Raw genomic sequence first — 20,637 nt, 5'->3', positions numbered from 1 at the left:
TTAAAAGTCTCTCTTCCCTAACTACCGGCAATAGCTCATTCATGTTTTGGGGAGGCACGTGTGTCAATAAAAATCTTGACACTCATTTTAAGCTTCCAAAAACCTGACGGCATTTTGTACACGGCCAGCGTTATTGGGACATTGGAGCAGAAAGGGAAGATGACGTCACCATCAAAGTTTGGAAGGTCACTCGTACTTTTGAGTCTTAATAGCCCTCTGTTAAGGGATTAAATTAGAGTTATGAATTCATTCATCAATGAAAGGAATAGTTCATGTAGCATTGCCTTTTATTCAACTGTCAGTCTTACTCATTAACATGCATAAAGATACTCTCTTGCTGAAAAAAAGCTGTTTCTTGGACTTAATTTTTCTTCGTTACATTTCTCTTTTTTTACATAACACTTTTTGAAGCCTTTGAAAAGTTTTTTGCATAATAAAACTATTTGTATCATGTCTTTTTGTGCCTTTTCTGTTCTAAAAAGTACACCACTGACCGTCCATTTTTTTTATGACATCATCAGACAGCTGCAACTTAAGGACAGACGTGTGCCAATGGGTGTACGATTGCATCAACAATTGATCAAATCGTGATTCCATAGAGATCAAACACCCTGTATGTAAATCCATGATGAGGTTGATAAGTTCAAGTAGACTCTTGAGACAGGGTATACATACTTGACATCTGGTTGAAGCCAGAACTCAAGAGCAAATTCTCGCCTCCAATATCTATTAAGCCTGAGCGTTCTTTTGTCCTTCCTTCTCGAGAAAGGGAAGGTTCCTCCTCTCTGGCCAATACAATTTGTGGAGCCTGGTCATCCGTTTGGTTGGGACATCTTGACGAACTTCATTTCTGCTATTGCTTCTATTAACTTGGGGACAGAGCTGCTTTCGGGTTTCGTTCTCCAGAGAGTGAGCACCAAAAATATGAACAGTTCTTTTCGTTGTCTCATGTCAATAACGCACAACCGATGGATCCTGCCTCGACTTGATGTAGCTTTGATTTGTATTGCTCATGCCAGTTAGCTACCAAATGAATAAGAATATCAAAGGCTTTTTTGAATCGTTCCAACTTCTGAAATGTTCAAATGGGTTCTAAAGGCCCTCTCATGGTTTGAAAGCTCGACATCCCACGTCAAAGAGAATAAGTTTCTACGATTTTGGTAATTGCACCGGAAATATCAAGGAGTACTTCTCTAGTCAGACGGAAGACCCAAATCTTCTTGGACTGCCTTACTCGGTCAAAACTCGAGAAGAAACTAGACTTGAAACTTGACTTGAAGCCAGTTTTACCTAGTTCTTGGTAGTTGGTAACTAATTCCACAGCTCAAGGGCAATTCAAGTGGAGTAGTGGCGTTTTAATGAAGGTTCTTGTTGCCATTGACCCTGAAACCGTTATCCATATGGTCTCCTAGTAGTTGCAATAGTAATTGAACAATGACGTGGTACATTGGGGCCATTTATGTTGATGAGATATGGACGTTTCTGCGTGCAAAAGGCGTTATCGGATGGAAATATCAGAGTCTTGAATAATTGAAACCTCCCTTTCGGTGAATCCAGTCCTAACTTCAATCAACTTGATTCGAGATGTTTTAGCCGCAGGGCAACTTTTTGTGCCGTCACCGCTGAAGACTGCGAGTAACTCGATTCCTAATGGATTTACGTACTATTTCCAAACAAATTGTTTCTACGAATTACCTCCTCCGCCTTCATCCTTGTCAGAATGATCAAGTGAAAGCACCTTCTTTGGATAACCTGAAGGGGATCAGAGCTTGAGCAAGTGGGGAAAATAATGAAATGAAGCATCAAAAGACGGGCACGTTCGAGATAACCCGCATTTCGCCTCTTCGTTCAGACCCTTCTTCGGGCAAAGCAATTGTGAGATGGAATTCTCTTCACATCTATTCAGTTGTTGTCGGCCCAGCACTTACTTACCGTTAAAGAGTCTTTCTTCCACGATCCACTAAGTACGTAGTAAGCACCACGTTGACTGAGCAGGCAGCAGACAATGAAAAGTGTTGGAAGGGGAATTTGCCGCAATTTGAAAGTGGGCTCTTAAAGTCATATCGTCATATCCGAGCTGTCTGTCGTGTGCTACCCAATGTGAGCACCTCTTGTCGTTGGTTGGCTTTGGCTTGATAAGCCATTGTTCGAACATTGCCGAATATGTCACTTTTCGTCGTAGTTCCCTCTAGCTCGGAAAACAAAATGGCCCAACAAGAACCTGTCAGTTCCAGGATTCAGCTACTGTCTGTCTTTCAGAGTTGAAGGTTTTCAGAGTTTGCGCTTTTATTGAATCAAAGGTGATTTGGGACCGTAAATTGCATTATCATGAGGTCGTGTCGGCATTAAAGGTCGCACTTGGGAAAGTTTACGAGTGTCCCGTGAAAAAAGTGTCTTTGTCGAGTCTGAAAATGTTTGTCATCAGTAGAAGAGCCACCAGTCATAAACTTATCAGGTAAGTGTAGTCACCCGGTAAGTACTGTACCTTTTGGGCACTACCAAAGCCAGGCAATTGTGGAGGCTTCCTAAAATCATCCAATGTTTGTGCGGGTAACGTTAAGAGGATCCTCAAACAAACCAAAGTCAACATCGTAACAAGGACCTTCACTACGACCGTTGGGTGGTGAGCAAGCACATTGTACAGGGGTGCAATCCAAAGGCAGGCAGTAGTCGCGAAGGCCACCAAGGTTGTAACTTATTAGGAACTTGGTGTAGTATCTCTTGTTCAATGTGCGTGTATGTTCCCATTCACGGACTTGAAGCTTAGCGAATGACAAACGATATGCCAAGGCTGGCGAGAAAGAGAGGCCTTGGCTCTTGAAAGGCCATTGGAGAAGAATGCCGGAAGAAATACGTACACTCATACTCTTTATGGCCTTTTCATGGAGTTATTAAAGCCTGAAGCATTCATGATGGGGTGGCTTACCGCCTCCACAAGAATTGACGTCTTTAAAGCACTCGATAGCGGTAAGAAAAGCGGAAGTGGTGGGCGAAATCTAGGAACCGGTTGGGTTCTTGAGCAATCCACTTCTACGTTTGAATGCTTTCGAAATCATTCGTATTTCGACTCCTTCACCAATAGCTAATTCATCAATCATTGGATTGGGCTCACCTTTGCCTAGATATGGACCAATCAGCCCATACTAAATGGAAACCAATCCCAAGGGCGTTTTAGAACGTAGTTTTTCTGTAAAGGGGGAATAGGGCCCCAGAAATAATGCATTGTGCATTTGAATTAATGAGCATGAATTTTCCACAGAGTGGTCCATCTTCTACACTACCTTTGAGAGTTTTAGTACCGCGTTACTCATTTTTATTACTCCCTCTGGAGGGTTTTCGTTCGGGACGACAATTAAGTAATTAGTTCCAATATCCATTGTGAGTTTGTCATGAATAAAGAATGGCAGCGTACTCGAATATTAGGTACTCAAGTGGACAAATGAGCAGGCTTTTGACTCATTTCTTGGTATTCAACCAACGCCAACCTTTGTTTCTCCCAAGTGAGCCATCTCTTTGAAGATCAAGTGTCCAATGAGAGAGCCTTGTAATTACGTCTCCGCCTTTTAACGAGTTCTAAAGGCTTGTTGCTATTTGTCTTGCCCGGTCAACCCAAGAGAAGAACCAGTATCTGTGTGTCTGTGTGTCTTCTGGCTCAAAGTTCTTTCAGGATAACTTCGTAGAAAAGCTGCGGTTAAGGAAGCATGTATTGGGAGTCAGGCAGACTTTTGAGCCAAGGCGATAGATAATCTTTCGAACTGTAGGCACTGCTTAGTTGGGTTGAGAAAATGAAGGCTCACTTACCATAAGCACAAAGGATGACTATCTTGCACCTCTCCATGGTGCAGTAGATGGGTGCCAAAGTGTGGAATCTAATCATGATGAACCGCCAAACTGCCAACGTGAGCGTCAAGAAGATGGAAACGGCGTGGATCACAATACTGAAGTTGACATGAAACCAGAGCAGGGCCGCCCAATTCCACGAGTACTGCTCCTCGGGTTCCCGTCCATTGGTCCAAAGATGCATATGGATCGTGAAGGGGATGTACTCCACCATAACAAGCATGTCCGCCACGGCAATCCCTGAAATAAGATTTACCCATGTGCAATGATTTATTCCATAAAACAAGAAAGACCATGAAACATGTTCTCGCTTGTCATGGGAAGGCCCCATCTGGCCTTTTTGTGCCATCGCAATGATTTCTTATTTTTGATGTTGCTTGTTGTCATGGCAATCCCTGACAAATGATTCTCCAATAAGCCATGAGCCTAACATGCGAAGAAATATTACTTATCTCCACAACAACTCCAATTCCAAAAGCATTATTTTCACCATTCCAAAAGGCCTGAAGGCTCACTGAACTTATCCCAGTGCAAAAGTGCCGGGTTTAAGCCAAGCGAGGAATACTTCCTTTTAGAGGTACTAAACGCATTCTGTTAAACTTCTCAATTCTAATACATTCCCTCAATATTGACCACCTATACCTTGGAATTATGAGCTGTCTGTTGAGTGAAAAATCGTAGCCAAAAAAAGGTTTTTGATCTAAGATGATATGAACATTTCAGGAAACGAGCATCATCATTTATTGAGCTTCTCTAACACCTCGTCCAATTCAACCCGGTCTAAACAAATTAGAAGCCTAGCAAGCGTCCATCGACAAGTTCGTTTGGCTGCTTATTTCGTGAGATGGAATAGCCTCTTTGGAATGAGACGAGTCCATAGAATAGCTAAAGACCATGTCCATCCTGGACAAGCCTGGCGAAACTGAGAAATGAGTTGCACTTCTGGTGCAGTTTTGGACTGCATTCTCCTCCACCAACACCATTACTCGCACTACTTCTATTACGAGTACTACTACCTACTGCCCACCCTTTCACCTAGAACGTACGTACCTACATACATACTACTACTGTCTACGTGTTGTATTTTCCTCCAGAGCGTCAATTTGGCCTTTCCCGGTCCAAAGTGTGTACGTACATTCGCAGTCCATACATTTGCACAAAGAAGGAGTATCTTGCATACATCATTGGATAGGTCTGCTTTGATTGGTAATGAAATAGCGCTCATTCCTGGGCCAACCCCAGAATTTGGATCAGGACTAACAGTACAATTCCGTTAAGTCAATCCAAGTTGAGAAAAAAAATCAAATCTTGAAATTTACTCAGCCCCAAACCGAGAGCTTCAAAATTGGTTCCCTAGCTCGAACCCAAAATGGGGACGCAGATAGCTTTCGTTCGGATCTAGCAGTAATAGTGTTCCAATTATTTTCAAGCAAAGCGAGCTTAAAGTTTTTTTTGGTCAAAAAGCATCTTACCAATAATTGCAGTTAACTAAAAGAGGGATCATATTTTTTTGGCCTTTAAATATGATGTTTCGTATTCCTAGCTCATAAAGTATCATTTTCGCGAGATTATTGCTACGGTTCCCAGGAAGCCTCTTTTTACAGCAAAAACTAGAGCTACACAGAGCGGTGTATGTAAGTGTTCCCTGGGATCACAAAAGAGGACCGATGCTGGTCAAGGCGATTGCTCTGTATGTAAGCAGTGTCGATTTTCCTAATGTGTTTTGCTTTGACGGTCATCGGAGATCATAAAACTCTCAAGTGGTTGTCGATCTGTCTCGAGTTCCCTCCTCTTCTTTTGTAACTCGATGATCAAACTCCCATTGGTTAGCCTTCATAGACAGATAGATAGATAGATAGATAGATAGATAGATAGATAGATAGATAGATAGATAGATAGATAGATAGATAGATACGCACATACTGCACGGACATCGACACGACGTTCGTTCGTTCGTTCGTTCGTATGGTTGGATCGGGGAAAAGTTAGTTCAGACACACAGAGAGAGAAACAGAGCTGGTTCTTTTTATTGTTATTGAAACCGACTGACGTATCGAATGAGCGAATACCATAGAAAAGGGTTGTTAGTTGCTGGACATAAATAAAAAAGGCCGACGCACGTACCTGTCAATATTCGGTTGATGGGTGACCCATTCATTTCTTTTCGTGTGAGAACGACAATATTCAAGATATTGGCAATTGTCCCAAAGAGACACACCACGAGACTCAGGTAGCCATGGATGTCTTTGTAGCCTTGGGCAAAGTGCTCGAGGTCACACATCTTGGCCACCGCGATGGTGGTGGTGGTGGTGGTATTCAAGTCTTCTGACGAGGCCACAGTGGTCAGCAGGGTTTGATTCGGGTAGATCAGTTGGAATTCCTCCGCGGACACATTCATTTTCTGAGGAGGAAAAACGCAAGAATGGTCCAATTACAGTCGTGGTTGGTTGATGTTTAATGCCGAGTACTCTGCTGTACTTTATTGTACTGTACATACGTAGTTTGAGACAACGAAAGGAGCGAGTGTGTGTAGAACTCATTAGATCTGTCAATAAAAAACCGGCCTCAATTTGTTGTTGAGAATTGCTCATCATTATCAGGTGAGACTTTTCCTTCTGATTGTGCTTGGTTCATACTGGTAAAAATGTTTGTAACCAATGGTGGGCATTTTTAAGGGGAAAGCTAACGTTATTGCACGTTCATCCGCTTCCTCAAAAGATTAATTCATTTATCCATTGTAATTGAACGGAGATCGGGGAAGTTAGTTGTTTGCCGCTTATCGGTAGTTTGACCTAACCCAAGACATTGCTTCCTAAAATACCACTGGACATTTAATGGTGATAAAAATGTCATCTCATTTCAGCAGAAATCTGAACAAGGTTACTTGTGCTTCTGAGTGAGAAAATTGTATTCTTGCAATCTCGAATATAGTCTTAGTTTCAACTAATGGATAAAGAAAATAGTTTGGAATGTTCAATCTACCAACAAACCAACATGAGTGAACGAGCCCGTTGATCTAAAGTTGACATAATGATAACACAATCCATAAAGAAATAACGGTTCAATACCCACCTTTGTCTTATAGCGTTTTTGATGTGTCAATAAATAATGGATTTGGGCGTCTAACATCCCGAAAGGCCCTGACAAGTCAATCAAGTCCGCCAAAGCAACATTTTGCTTAGAACCTACCAGATATAATTGGTTTAAGTGCCACTGTACATCACCCTTGGCGTTTGTTCCACCAAGTCCATTATTTTGGACAAGTAAAATCCCAGAAACATTTGAAGCATGCAATCAAATGGCTTGTTCCTTCACTTTCCAACTGTCAGTCAACTGAAGTGGTTCACTGGAATTTATATAGCGGTTTATGTAGATCCTCTATCGAGAGTAGGATCAAAGTTGAATCTGAAATGGCTTTTTGATGTTCTAAAGTAAATTGACAAACAATGTCGATCAGCGATGTCGAGCTATTTTTGAACAAGGAAAGCCGCTACTGGTTTGGACTTTTTTTTATCGAGAGTGCCAACTTGGCTGGTCCTTTCAGGATCATCCATTTGTTGAAATGAAATTGATCCTTTGGCGAGTGCATTTTTAATGGCAGTTTGTTGGCTATTGGAGCGTTCGTTTATTGGTTCCAAAAAGAGAGTCTTGCCAAAGAACAGCGAGGCTGTCAACGCATCCAAATGTCAGTTTTATGAACTTGGTTTCAAAACATTGGAAAATCGGAAAAGTATAAATTGGATAGAAGAGTACTCTTTTCAAGATTGCATGTCACCCCTTTAATAGACCAACTTTCTTCAACAGGGTTTATGAAATCGGTCCAAAACCAAATTAATTCGTCTTACTTTTGATCAACGTTGTTAAGACAAAACTTGAATTGTGAAAGACTGCTTTCCTTATGGACTTCAATCAAGCGCATAAGTTTTCTCTCACAAGCGTAGTCGATTCGAATATATTCCGTTAATATGTTCGTATTGATAAAAGTTATCAAGTTCCTTCGTTTCACATTAAAGCGTACAGTATATCAGAGTTGATATCAAGTGAAAGATTTGAGACTTTACAAGTTCAAATTGTCGTGATTGAACCAAACTTTCATATCCTCTCTAAAAGTGCGTGGGTCTTGAATCATCCTCATAAAGAGTAGCAGAATTGACTTTTCCAACATCAACAAGAACCACATAATCTTTGGAAATATAATCGATTTCGATTCAAAAGTTAGATTGGCAAAGGCCAAATGTCACCCAAGGAACCATAGTTTTGATCCATTTGGTTCCTGGGATAGATTATCAAGAACTTGCGTGCAATATGGTACATAAAATGGGCCCATCTACAGGGTTTTGTATAGATCGTGGGAAGAGAAGGATTACTCCTGTTTCCAAATTGAAACTCGGCACAACTCTAACCAACTTGACAGTCCCAAATTAAACCGCTCGTCTATTTAAGGAACCAAGTGGTGTGCACTATATCCGGGGATTGATTGACGTGCGTACACAAAAGAGTTTAACATTAGTAATTTGGGCAAAGTTTCGAATTTGGCTGGGCCAGGAATTCAGGCCCATAACTTTAGCGAATTGCTCCCGAATTCCAAGTAAGCCCCCCATGAAGTAGTGCTTGTTCTCCAAATGCAAATGAGACTTTTCCACCGCAAAGCATTAATTTTTGTTCCGCCGTGAATTGGGAGGACAAGTTAGCGCTTGTGTTGCGCTTGCAATCAATGTCAAATTGCATACATTTCAGTTCATTGGAAATGGTCTCCTTCACTCTTTCTGCGCTCTCCACTCCAACCAAAGAGGGAGAGGGTCTTTATCCAATCCAAACAGTTTGACTGATATTAAAACGAAAGGCCCAACGAGGCGTTACAATGTGTGCAAATTATCTCGTCAAAGGACACACAAAAGCACCCTGTTGATGGATACGCACAAGAGGTATTCACACATATTGTGATGTACTACTCACGAACTAGTCGTCACAGAAGAATTGATCGCACAAAAGGTTCCACATAAACTGTTCCGAAAGCGTTCCAACAAAGCTTTGAGCCACCCTCCCAATCTCTCGTTGGCGATATGTCAATCAAAAATGTGGACTCATCCGTCACTTCACTGAGTCTGGTCAAGATTGGCTTGACTCGCGTCTGGATGGATGATTTGTGGATAGGAACTACCCAATATGTCACATAATCATGACAAGGAGAGAATCGCAAAGTTGGCGAGAGATTGAGAGAGCCCGGTGGACATGTGGTGTGTTTGCAACGTCTCGTCAACAACTAGCAATGTAGTGGTGACTCGATGAGGCGGTATGCAATCTATCCTAAAAGTGCCTCAAAAACGGGACAGAATGAGAAAGAAGGCTGTTGTTGCCCTCTGCGAAAGTAGACACGATGAGGACTGGGATGAGTACTTTTCTGACAGCGATTACAGCACTTCACTTGATGGACCTGGAAAGCCCTTCTTTTTTATCTTCTAACGTTTTTTGTGTAATTTGATCCAGAACTCATCACCACGGATCGCCAGGGATCGCCAATTCCAAGGCAGCTGCTACTGGAAGCGTCGCTTCTCCCTTGGGAACAATGAGTCTGGAAGGTCGCTCGTTGAGCAACTCTTTGATTGAAGTATTCCCCGGTTAGGGGGATCGACGGATGGATGGGGTAACAAGTAACTTTCCTCCTCCGCGGGAATGAATTCAGAACGAAAACAGGCCATTCCCTAACCGCTGACTTATACAGGGAGGGCCCAAATTCATGGGTTTGATCCTAGGCCTTTTCGTCACCCCCTACTTGGTGGATATTAGCATTTCTGCAATGATAATAACTTAAAATATAAATTTTGTAGTAAGAATAGATCAATGATATGATGCAATGAACTGTCTCGCAATCAAGATTATCATTATGAAATTAGCGTACACTTAATTTTGATCACATATTTTGACCACATGTCAATAAAATGGACTTTTGGGGCAAGTATCAAAAAGGTCCAGGCTTTTGCCAAGATTTTTTTTTCTGCAATATATAGTATTCCATTCATGTCAGGCCGTCAAAAAACCTCTAAGAAAGTTGATTTTCTCGGAAATAGGTTCATACCGAATGGGCAAGTTTGCATAAAACTCATTTGCCTTGTTCCCACAACACATTCCTTCAAACATGCAAGCAACAAAAGCATATCCGATGATTAAGTTCAAACTGCGTAACTGTGCGTTCAGGATGGGGCACTAAATTGGGACCACCCTGTACAGTTGGCAAGTGGTGGTGTTTTCGCCCTAAAAGGGGGATTAGCCATACACACGTAGAAGAAAGAGGAACTGCATCCGAGATTATTTGTTCGGCACGACAGTCTACTGCATGTACGTACAGTACTACTGAGCATATCTTGGCTCAATCCAGTAGGATACAAGTCCGCCGCCGTTGGGCGTGGACTTGCGTATCCTGACAAATCCCTGAGTCTTGTGTTTAGTGTGTGTTTGTTGACGGCGCAACTTGTCGGGGGAGACAAATCGAACGTTCTTTCATACAGTGTTCGGCGACGATGGATAAAGTGTGTGTGTCGTTTCGCTCTAAAGGGAATTACGTCCACTTGGATGCAATACTTTGAAGAGGGCGATCCAACGAGATGTTTAGGGTGGCCCATTGGAACACTCCGGCTTGTCATGTGGTATCCACATGTTGGGCTCCTCTTGTCGATTCTCTACCTAAAGCTCCCACTAATAAGCAGCGTTACCAAAACAAAGAGAAAGCTTCGTGGGTCTTTTTTATCTTCCAATCCATCAGACAAGGAAACGGGAGCGTATTCCCGAGGCCTCCGAATGGATGGATGAATGGGGAATGACCTGACATGTCGCTGCCACGTTCATGGGGATCGTAGAAGGTGAAGCGTTTATGTACTAAAATAGGCCTGGTATTGGAAAGTGACAAAGCGTTTCCCCCTGGTAGTCTATTTCTTTCCGTTATCCGCACCTGGAGATCTGACTCGAGATCGCCCGAGAACATTTTTTTGCCTCCAGAAGAGCCAATAATCCTGGAGTTATTTTTCGCCGTCCTTGAATGAACTGCCTGGTGAGACAGGCTAATTTGAGATTGAGTTTACTTTCTACACTACTGTGTATCAGGTTCTGTCTGTCTACTCTTCTTCTCTCTATTTCAAGTGTTGATTGATTTTGGGCAGAAAACTTCGGCTAATGATCTGATTATTGGCTTCAAAGGTCAGAGATGTACTAAGGTGCGCAGTTGTACACAGTATATTTACAAGACGAATCCACACGCAGCCTTCTTGGCCTTGATCGTCGAATCTTGAGAACTCGTGTAGGAGCTGTTCCCAACTTGTACAGCGAGTGTTAGAATAAGAAAAACAAAGAAGCCATGTGGGGAGAGTGTAAAGATTGATCATTTCCATGGGTGTTTAGGCACATGATAATAATTCGGGCATGAGCTTCCTCGTCGAAGCCTTTCCTGTCAGTACATTCTCCGTCTTAGATGACATTGTCCCTTGTTTCCTGATAAACAAGCATGATTCTTGTAATCGATTCTACTTTACATTGCATTGCGACGTAATAGTGTTACTATTAAAAATAATCCTTTGTGCCCGGTGACGATACATAAAATCATCATTGACGATCTTTTGAAAGTATGTATTATAAACATTATCATTCTTTTCAAAGAACCACTGGAGACATCGGATGAGACGTATAAAGAATACTGGAAGAGGGCGGGAATAGTAATGCCATCTTAGTTGATGTTTAAAAAGGCCAACGGCCTTTTAGATCCCCAAACACTTAAGTACATAAACTGTTGTCGCAATTATGTTTGTTCCAATTTACAAGAACCCCTCTAAACTTTAACAAAAGGACTTGAGATGTTTTTTGTTGAGACTATTTTAGTCCATTGAAAGAAGTTTTGATTCAAAACAACATACAGTAAATGACGGTACCCACAACTGAATCTCAGGCGGGCCAAGACTAAGTTAATTTTCAAAAGTTCAAATTTATATGCTTGATACAGGGGTTTCCCCTAAAGAAATAATATTTTAACAAACTGCCAGTGTTTTCAATATGACATCCCACATGGTCCATCTGGGCCACGATGACTACAACGGGGCTTAATATGATTGAAAACATGCAACGAAGTTTCGCGCGGAATATCAAAGATATAAGTCACTTAGACTATTGAGGAAAATCCAAACATTGGAGTTGCAATTCAAACCCGAACGATATTAAATTCTGTAGATCATGTGGAAATGCCTTCAAGGTCTTTATCCCAACCCAAGGCTCGATTGAACGCACTCGTAAGGACAGAAGAGGCATTAGTTGGACCATAAAGTGTCAAGCGAGTTCGTTGGAAAGCAAACTCTGAAAGGACTTTAGGGCTTCTTCCGATTTTAGCAAAAGCCCTCTCCTTGGTCCACACCTCTAAGACAATTCTAAGTTTGAAATAAATCCCCGGTCTGTTAGGTTGCGAACGATACCAGACCAAAATCACGTTCAGGGATGCCTGAGGTAAACCATTTAGGGTTCAGGGTCCGCCGTTCAAGGCGATGATCCACTGCAGGGGGGAGGGGAGACCTAGGATCGAACCTATGAACCCGAGCATAGCTCGTTGGAAAGCAAACTCTGAAAGGACTTTAGGGCTTCTTCCGATTTTAGCAAAAGCCCTCTCCTTGGTCCACACCTCTAAGAAAAATCTAAGTTTGAAATAAATCCCCGGTCTGTTAGGTTGCGAACGATACCAGACCAAAATCACGTTCAGGGATGCCTGAGGTAAAGTCTTTATTGCGAGATTCTGTTTCTCATTGGATCACAATAGATTCTTACAATTTGTTCAATGTTACATATATATGCTGTCCCATTTAGGGTTCAGGGTCCGCCGTTCAAGGCGATGATCCACTGCAGGGGGGAGGGGAGACCTAGGATCGAACCTATGAACCCGAGCATAGCTCGGTCGCTCGTTAATCAACTGCGCTACAACCATCTCCCATGGTAAGGTAAATGGAACCTCTAATCAATTTTTAGACCATTTCGTTTTCTAATGTGACCTTCCCAAAAATACTGACCAAAAAGACACAGCCTAGATAATCCTCTATTTCCTGCAGGGACCACTGGAAAGTGGATGGGGATGCTTGTGTGGGGAATTGACATTTCAAATTCGAGTTAACATATTGCGTTCTTCTTCATGTGAGACTGCTCTCAGGCCGTTACGACCGCATATTTCAAGTTTTAGCTCAATCCAACGACTGGATCCAAAGCTCTCAAAAGCTCACTATATACGTAACTCTTCACAGAATAAAGGGGCTAGCCCTCCTGTGGTAATTGATTGCCACAAAAGGGCTAAATCATTCATTATGTGCCATTTTATGTTCTGTGCTCTGAGCGAACATAACTTTTGACCCGGTCTTTCGATTGAGGAGAAAAAAAAGTAAAAAAAAAAAACGTTTTGCAGTGACCAAGGGCTAGTCCCATTCTAAGGACAATACAATGCCTTCACTTGCTTCTTAAATGATAATTCGAGACACTAGCATCCCCGTCCATGTTCCAGTGGTTCATGACTAGTTGAAGGTCTCCTTGAACTACGTACATAAACATCGCAAAAAGGGCGTGAAAGTGCTGTATCGTCAACGCAATTGCGATAATGAGGTTGTCAAAGTGAGGTAAACAATCCATAATACTGAGTAAGTTATGTGTGTTTTAGCGCGAAAGTTCTCCAAAACGACGATTGCCAGCAGATAACTCAATCTCGATATATATGCCATGATTCGAGAGACCAATCATATTGGAGATGGTTTCTTTCCGGGAAATAACTTGTGGGTCTTGAATCCTCATCGATTCTGTTTTGTTACGCTTAATCGATCCAAGAAGAGCTTCTGAGAGATGGTTAACCACAGCAATAAAAAAGCAGGGAGGATTTTTCATACAATCATTGACTAACTCTGAGTCTCGTGTCGCATTCCGCCTTAATTCTTGCTCTTTCAACAAGTAACAATAGGCATCTACGAAGCAACATGTGGCCATTTTGTTTGGAAGCCAGAGTCTCATTTAACAGCGAAAGGAATGCGAAAGGGTTCAAGACAAGATTACCCCCCCCCCCCTCAAATGAAACCAAGGCTCTATGTTAACGAGTCGTCTTTGTTAACCACCACGTGGACAAGAATGTTTCAATTGGCTCCCCAGAGTGTGTCAATGTGTGTGAAGGCTATGAAATTGTCTCTTACCTCAAGAATGGACCACACTTTTTCCCTGTCCGTACTATTCTCCACGACTGATTTCACAAAGACCGCCAACGAGCCCGCCATAGCTGGCTAGATCAAGGGATTCGAGAAGAGACACACACAGACAGATAGATAGGAGGACAGAGAAAGATTCTGTTCCTTCCTTCCTTCCTTCCTTCCTTGACTTGGCTGTGTCTCGATCCTCGTGGCCGTTGAGGAGGAGGAAGAACAAGAGGATGGGCAAGATGGAGGGATGGACAGTGGAGGCTGCAAGGACGAACGGGGAGGGAAGGGGGGGGGGGGGAGGGTTACGAGATATGTCTTCTTTGGAGCCGTTCACGAGATGGTCATGCGACACCACATTCAACGTTGCAAAATGAGTGGTCCTCCTTGTCGACGTCCTCGTCCTTGCTTTGGGGATGGATTTTCAGCCACGCAAGGCCCCAATCCGAGGGGTCCCACCCATGTGTTCCAAATCACTGCCCATATCTAAATAGTAGAACAAGCATGCATCTCATTCACAGGACATTGTCATGGGCTGGTCTTACAATTTCTTTGATAAATGGAAGGACGGACAAACCGTAGTAGTGTAATGTTGTATTGTACTGTATATCTACACAGAACATGAATACGATCATTGGAGTACTAATGTTGTTTGAAAATGTACGTGGGGAGGCGATCAAAGCCCGTGTCTTGGGAAAAAAGACCCTCTTAAGAGGGTGTTGTCAACATTCTAGGCAAAAACAACAACGGGCTCTCCAATCCCCTTCCCTGAATCAGCATTATGTCGAGCTTAGACTTGGTGCAAATTGCAATTTTTTAGAGGAACCTCCGGTCAGACGGACATCTTCTTTCTCGCCATGTAAATTGTTACCCAAATGTGAAACATGAGTCTCTTCTTGTGTTCCAAACGCCAGCGACGGCAATGAAAGGCGCTTGGGTTGAGATAAGAATCCAGGCCGCTCATCGCAAGAAAATGACAAAAAAAACGGGAACAAGAAGAAGTATTCTTTGTGCTAACGTTATTCTGGCCTTTTCTTTTTTTCCCTTTTTCACTTGAATGAAAGTGGCGAGGGTTGCCAGGGCGATCTCTCATTCAAAAGTAAGACAAGTCTCCCAAAACACTTCAAAAAAGTTGTTCACTGTAAATAAAGAGATTTGAAACGTGGTCGAGAGATTGGCATTGACGATTGGATTGCGTTTGCGATTCTTTCATTCTGCGTTTTCCTGTTAGCTTGTCGATTGAGGGCTTATTTTACATGTTTTCATGAGTGGTCTTTTCGTATCAAGTATAATAAATTTCGGCAGAGTTGCCATGGTTCGATAATCATAACAAGATCAAATGACCTGTCACAAATGTATTTCAAATATCGAACTATGAACTTAAGCTCTGGTTTTACGCCCAATTTACGCTCAAATCAATTCACACATTTTGCCCCAGAAATTGGATCTGAGCCTTGAATCAGACCGAAAATAATGTGTACGTCATACATATTTGGAATTTGAACAGGCTCTATCCTAATAATAAAAAAAAGCAAGTCCGGCTTTGCGGTTCACACAATTACATGCCAAAGCTGTATTTTTCATAGAGAAATTAGACCAGCTAGCACCAATAACACCCAATTGATTCCATGTTGATCAATCTGTCGTAGTAGACTCTAGATAAGATCCTACTTGATATGAAAATGGACATGACATCAATCGACTCGGCAACCCTGACCATGACTGAGTGAAACGTGAATTGGAAACGCCCTGGAAGAGGGAAGCCATCTCGCCCAAGAAATTTGGCTCATCTTGGATCTCGTGCCATTCACCGCCATACATCGTCTCACTTCATTGTCATTTATTGTCGAGTCGACCCCGTTTTTTTCCAGCGAGTCCAGAGTACAACGATGCTTTCAAGCCTAATTCCACGACAAGGAGAAATTTATTTCCTTACCTGAAAGTGGAAAAGGAAGCACATTAGCACCAGTTGATCCCTAATACGTACTATGTACTAGGAATGTCATCAATGAACATCGATTGTGTACCATGTGTCTATAAGCAAATTCCCCTGTTCCCTAGGAACTAGAATGAATAGTGAAGCAATGCGGCCTCGACAAGGTAAAAAACGTTGGATATAGGGAAACAAGCTCCCCAATTTGAGCCAAACAAGAGCCAAGGCCTGGAATTTCATTATCATTGTCGAGGATTCGAATCCTGAATGGGGAAATGGACAGAAAAGTCAACCATGTGCATCAACAAATTAGACCAGACCTCCCTGAATTCGCATTTTTTCCAATTTTTTTTTTTTTGGGAACTAAGGTAGGAAATGACTAAGAAAAAGGAATTTCTCATGCCCAGAGCAGACATCAACAAATTTGGTAAATGCATTCTCTCTTTCACGGCCAGTCCCTGCGAGACGCAGAAATCTGCACTTTTTTGATTGACGCCTTTCCCCCATCACGTTAACAAGGAGTCCGTTCAGTCGATCGAATCAAATTTGGCTGATCTGATTGATGCGGACAAGTTTTTCCTCGTTCCTGATTTGGCAACACTTGAGAGCAGGTGTTGAAGGAGCTGCTTCCTGCTTGTTTCATAAACTTGGAATATCGATTTCAAACGTGAGGAATCTGCGCGATCTGGCTTGAACTCGGCCGTTTTAGACCAGTTTTTGTTTTGTGAATTGGGGTCCCTTTTCGTCAGATATATCCCATCCTTGTCCAAGTGTCATTTGAGTGGGAAAAAGACCATATGTGGGGGCCACTTTGTTGTTCAACAAACCGCCTTATTTATGCATCGGGTGTCAGCTTTATCATTGGGAAGAAACAAGGTTTCTCCCCGGGTACGAATACGTGGGTTCGCGGACATGACAAATTAACAATCTCCATTTTGTTATTGTTTTATTTTCCGCAGCAGTCGATATTAGTCGCATTTATAGCCACCACAAGAGGGCCCTTGAGCGCTCTTGCAATGGGAAAACTTGTGTCGTTTTCCATTTGGGCAACATGCGTCTGGGCCGTGGGAAAAATGGGAGTCTTGAAATAGCTAGATTTATGAACAGGACTTTGTTGTCTTGAGGGCATTGAACATGCCACTCAACCTCCCCCTTCCCACACTTGCTCCTGTGGGCGAATTATCCCATTGGGTTAAAGCAATCCCATCCATTCATGCTTTCATGGAAAGAAGCATCTTTCATCCATCCCATCAATTCCTGAAATATCTCATCCAATCGCAAATGAACACCATTAATTGTACCGAGGTGCAGCCAATCCTATGTGTGAGGGAAATCTTCCTCGCCCGATGGGTTCCCAAAAATATTCCAAAGGTCGACTTTGCGGAGGCATTTCTCGTTTCGACCCCATCGTCCATTACCTTCGAAATCCATCACACTGCTGCCAAATATCTCATCAGCCGTAAATCATGGCAGGGTTAGAGGAGATGAGACCGACGGCATTCATGAAACGCTCTGGAGCCGTCCACCCACCAATTCCAAGTTGTAAGAGTGTGTATACCACGGACGGGGACACTCGAGTGGATCCAACTTATTTTTTCCTCTTCTTTCCCCAACCTCAACTTTCTTCCCTCTCCCCCTCGCCCACCAAGTGTCCGTATACGTACAGATATACGTATGTAGTTGGATGGATCCTCGGTTGGATGGGTGTAGTTATTGTGCCAGAAGTGAGTGCTGCGGCTGTGAGTGCGTTTCAATAGTGGTGAACTACAACACGGAACCACACGAGGTTCTCTAGCCTATCTGGCTTGGACGGTAATGGAATTTCTTCAGCGGATCAACTCGAGATGAATTACCTTCATTGGGTTCTCACTTGAATCACTTTCTTCCCCCTCCGTCCTTCGCTGAGGTCGTTGTCCATGTTTTTTTGTGCGGCTGCTTGGAAACATCTGAACCGACAGGCCGACAATGGATTTCTCTCACTAACCTCAGAGTACGGAGAATATCTCCTCTCCACAATCCGAATCATTTCAATTACTGTGGTGTACGTAATGAATGCGGATGTATCCCTAATGGTGTTTGAGGTCTAACCGATCCGGCCTTACAAGCCAACGCGCCATGGCCTGATCAGAAACTTGGGACTTGGTCCTCGGGAGATGATGACATCTACCCATGCCCATGGATAAGGAACGAGAAGGATTTCACTTTTTACAGTGGTTTCTGTTGTTCACGTTTAGTTGGTCTGGGTTTGAAGAGGTGGAGGTGGGGGGGGGGTTCTCCTCAGGTTGATAAATTGAAGACAGGGATTTAAAAGCAATTTGGCTGAGCAAACATTGGCCGGGAACATGGTAATTTTGAGAGATTCGAATCATGATGAAAGCCGTCAGTCAAGTGGGCGAAAGGACTCGTTTCGGGTGTAATGGCATCTTAATTTGACTTGACAAGTGCTCGTGGAAAACTTTCAGGGTTCTCTGTGAAACGGCTAACTTTTGTGTGCGTTATTATTAGATCGTGAGTTCACAATCAAACATGACGTCAAAGGCTGCCAGGAATTTTGGAGGAAGCAAAGGTCAGGATGATATTGCATGCAGGGGAAATGCTATCTACCGTTGTACTTAGACCTCCTCGCTGCAATTATGTGCTTGTAATTGTCCGAATGATGCGGCGTGCTTTTGACTCGAGTTAGCCATGCGAGATCGAATTCATTGAGAATTGTCGGCTTAGTGTAGTTTACATACTAGTGTGAGTTCCCCTCAGTGGACGTTTTTTTCCAGACCATGGCTTTTGAACCAAATCATAATGCGGCTCCATGTCTGGCATGGGAATGGTGAATGCCGTTGTGCTTGCTTCTAAACTATTTACAACACTTGAATGAGATAAGAAATGGGAATAGGCGAGTGGGCCAAACAGTTGCTTTCCAAAAGTGATGCTTTTTTAAAACAATTGTTAAAAGAAAGTTGGGCTTTTAACATGATCAGATTGATTGCGGCACTTTTAGTAGCTTTGTATCAATATGAAAATGATGATTTTTTTTTGTAATGCGACAAACCCCAAGAATCGAAAATGAGACCAAATCCCAATGTTGGATTGTAAACACTTGAATTCACAGATTGAATTCGAGAATCAAAGGGAATAAGGTAAACTGCAAAATGTATTCAAGATGAATTTTGAAGAAACAGACGGTTAGTCAAATATTTACCGAAAAGATTCAAACGCCGTTGCAAAATCGTATCCGCCATGCCACAGACTGACTGCGTAGAAAAATGTTTCACTTCGAGGTTCTTCTTTTATTCCTTTGTTTATTAAACTATACTATATCTCCATTGTTCAGCCTGCATTCACAATTTGCTTAGGAAAGTGCCTGTACGAGACTTTAAGAGCACCATTAATTCTTCCACCAGATTTGTCTCCCGAGAAATCAATGGGAGTGTTCCGCGAACAAAGACGAGGCACACAATCTGGAGCTTGTGCCCAATATAAAGATCTCCTTTTTTGTGGAACCAGGAATGAAAATCGTTGTACGACCCTTGGAACACTGAGCTTTTTTGCGCCCTTGTTTGAGGGCATTGATACTTTGGCCGGATAGCTAGGCTGTCCAAAGAACTAGTCATAAAATCTCAACTGATATATTTTAAATGATTTATCAACCATCGCACATTTACGTTCGTTTCAAACAATTAAAAAAGCTATGAATCTTGATTGCTTTTTGATAGATAAGTAGGCAACTTTTATCGATACTATTCACTTTCTTCAAGAAAACTTTTTTCATCCGAAAAGGCAATGTTATTAACAGATAAAAACACCGGCAAATTGCTCAGAGAATTGTCACTCATGACATTTTTACATTTTCTGACTCTCTTATGATAATTTCTGCCGGCCTGTTGTATATTCATTATATTTTTTGACTCGCAAAATTGCAACTGCTTGATCAATTGATTTCATTGCCTAATCCAGCATTCACTGTGTTTTCAGTGACATATACTTTTTTGAGCCGTAAGTGATTATTCTAATAAGGCACAAAGTGTCCTGCTTGGTGTTTCGACCTTAAATCTCAAGAGCATACCTTTTTGAGAGCATACTTAAAACTTATATAACTGGTCAGCTCTGTGAAAACCTTCAATTCAAATTGTTTTGGTGCACCGCCGTAGAAAATCCGATCACCAATAATACTGATGGGAGAAGCTACAATTTTGTTTATCTTTTCATTGGCATGACATCCGACCTCCGCTACGAATTAGAGTTGGAAGATTTTACTAACCCTTGAATCTAGGGTATACGAAGTATAAAACCAAGGCAGTTCCCAGCGCATTTTCTTCTTCCTCCCATGGACGCTTTTTGCAGACAAGCTCTACTTTAAAAAACCTGTTCTTTCCAAAACATTTTTATGACCCCATAAGATGAAACGCGACGCCTTCATGGACAAAACAGAAAATTTGCATATGAATGATCTAAATAATGGTTCCAATTCAAATGATCCCATGTGAATGGTATCATTATTTAGATTTCCCACCATTTGTCTCGTGGGCCTTCTGTGTAGAGGAAATGTCAGAGGAATTCCCACACACACAATAGGGCCTTCTCCTAGTAGTTGGCTCAAAGCCACGTTGTTGGCACAATCAGAGAGAGCAGTACAGAAGGGACATCACTTTCGACTTGAAAACCCGAGACCATCAACAA

At 42.3% G+C, this 20,637-nt stretch overlaps 1 protein-coding gene across 3 annotated transcripts in view; it reads right to left on the bottom strand.

The window, feature by feature from the left end:
- The window catches only part of LOC131884710 (G-protein coupled receptor dmsr-1-like), a 44,807-nt gene that overhangs the window by 12,834 nt on the left and 11,336 nt on the right, over positions 1-20,637 (bottom strand). The window contains exons 2-4 of one of the 3 annotated variants that reach the window (XM_059232568.1): positions 14,031-14,516; positions 5,965-6,241; positions 3,802-4,080 (exon numbers count right to left, since the gene is read on the bottom strand). In XM_059232568.1, the coding sequence (XP_059088551.1) occupies positions 3,802-4,080; positions 5,965-6,241; positions 14,031-14,111 (637 nt within the window). In that variant the 5' untranslated portion in view covers positions 14,112-14,516. Of the gene's footprint in view, positions 1-3,801; positions 4,081-5,964; positions 6,242-6,912; positions 7,048-8,796; positions 9,546-14,030; positions 14,517-20,637 lie in introns of those variants that run through there. The other 2 variants (XM_059232570.1, XM_059232569.1) reach the window with 2 other exon arrangements.

The sequence above is a fragment of the Tigriopus californicus genome, chromosome 8 (genome assembly GCF_007210705.1).
Source record: "Tigriopus californicus strain San Diego chromosome 8, Tcal_SD_v2.1, whole genome shotgun sequence".
NCBI classification, from domain to species: domain Eukaryota; kingdom Metazoa; phylum Arthropoda; class Copepoda; order Harpacticoida; family Harpacticidae; genus Tigriopus; species Tigriopus californicus.
This window is presented reverse-complemented; position numbering and strand designations above follow the sequence as displayed.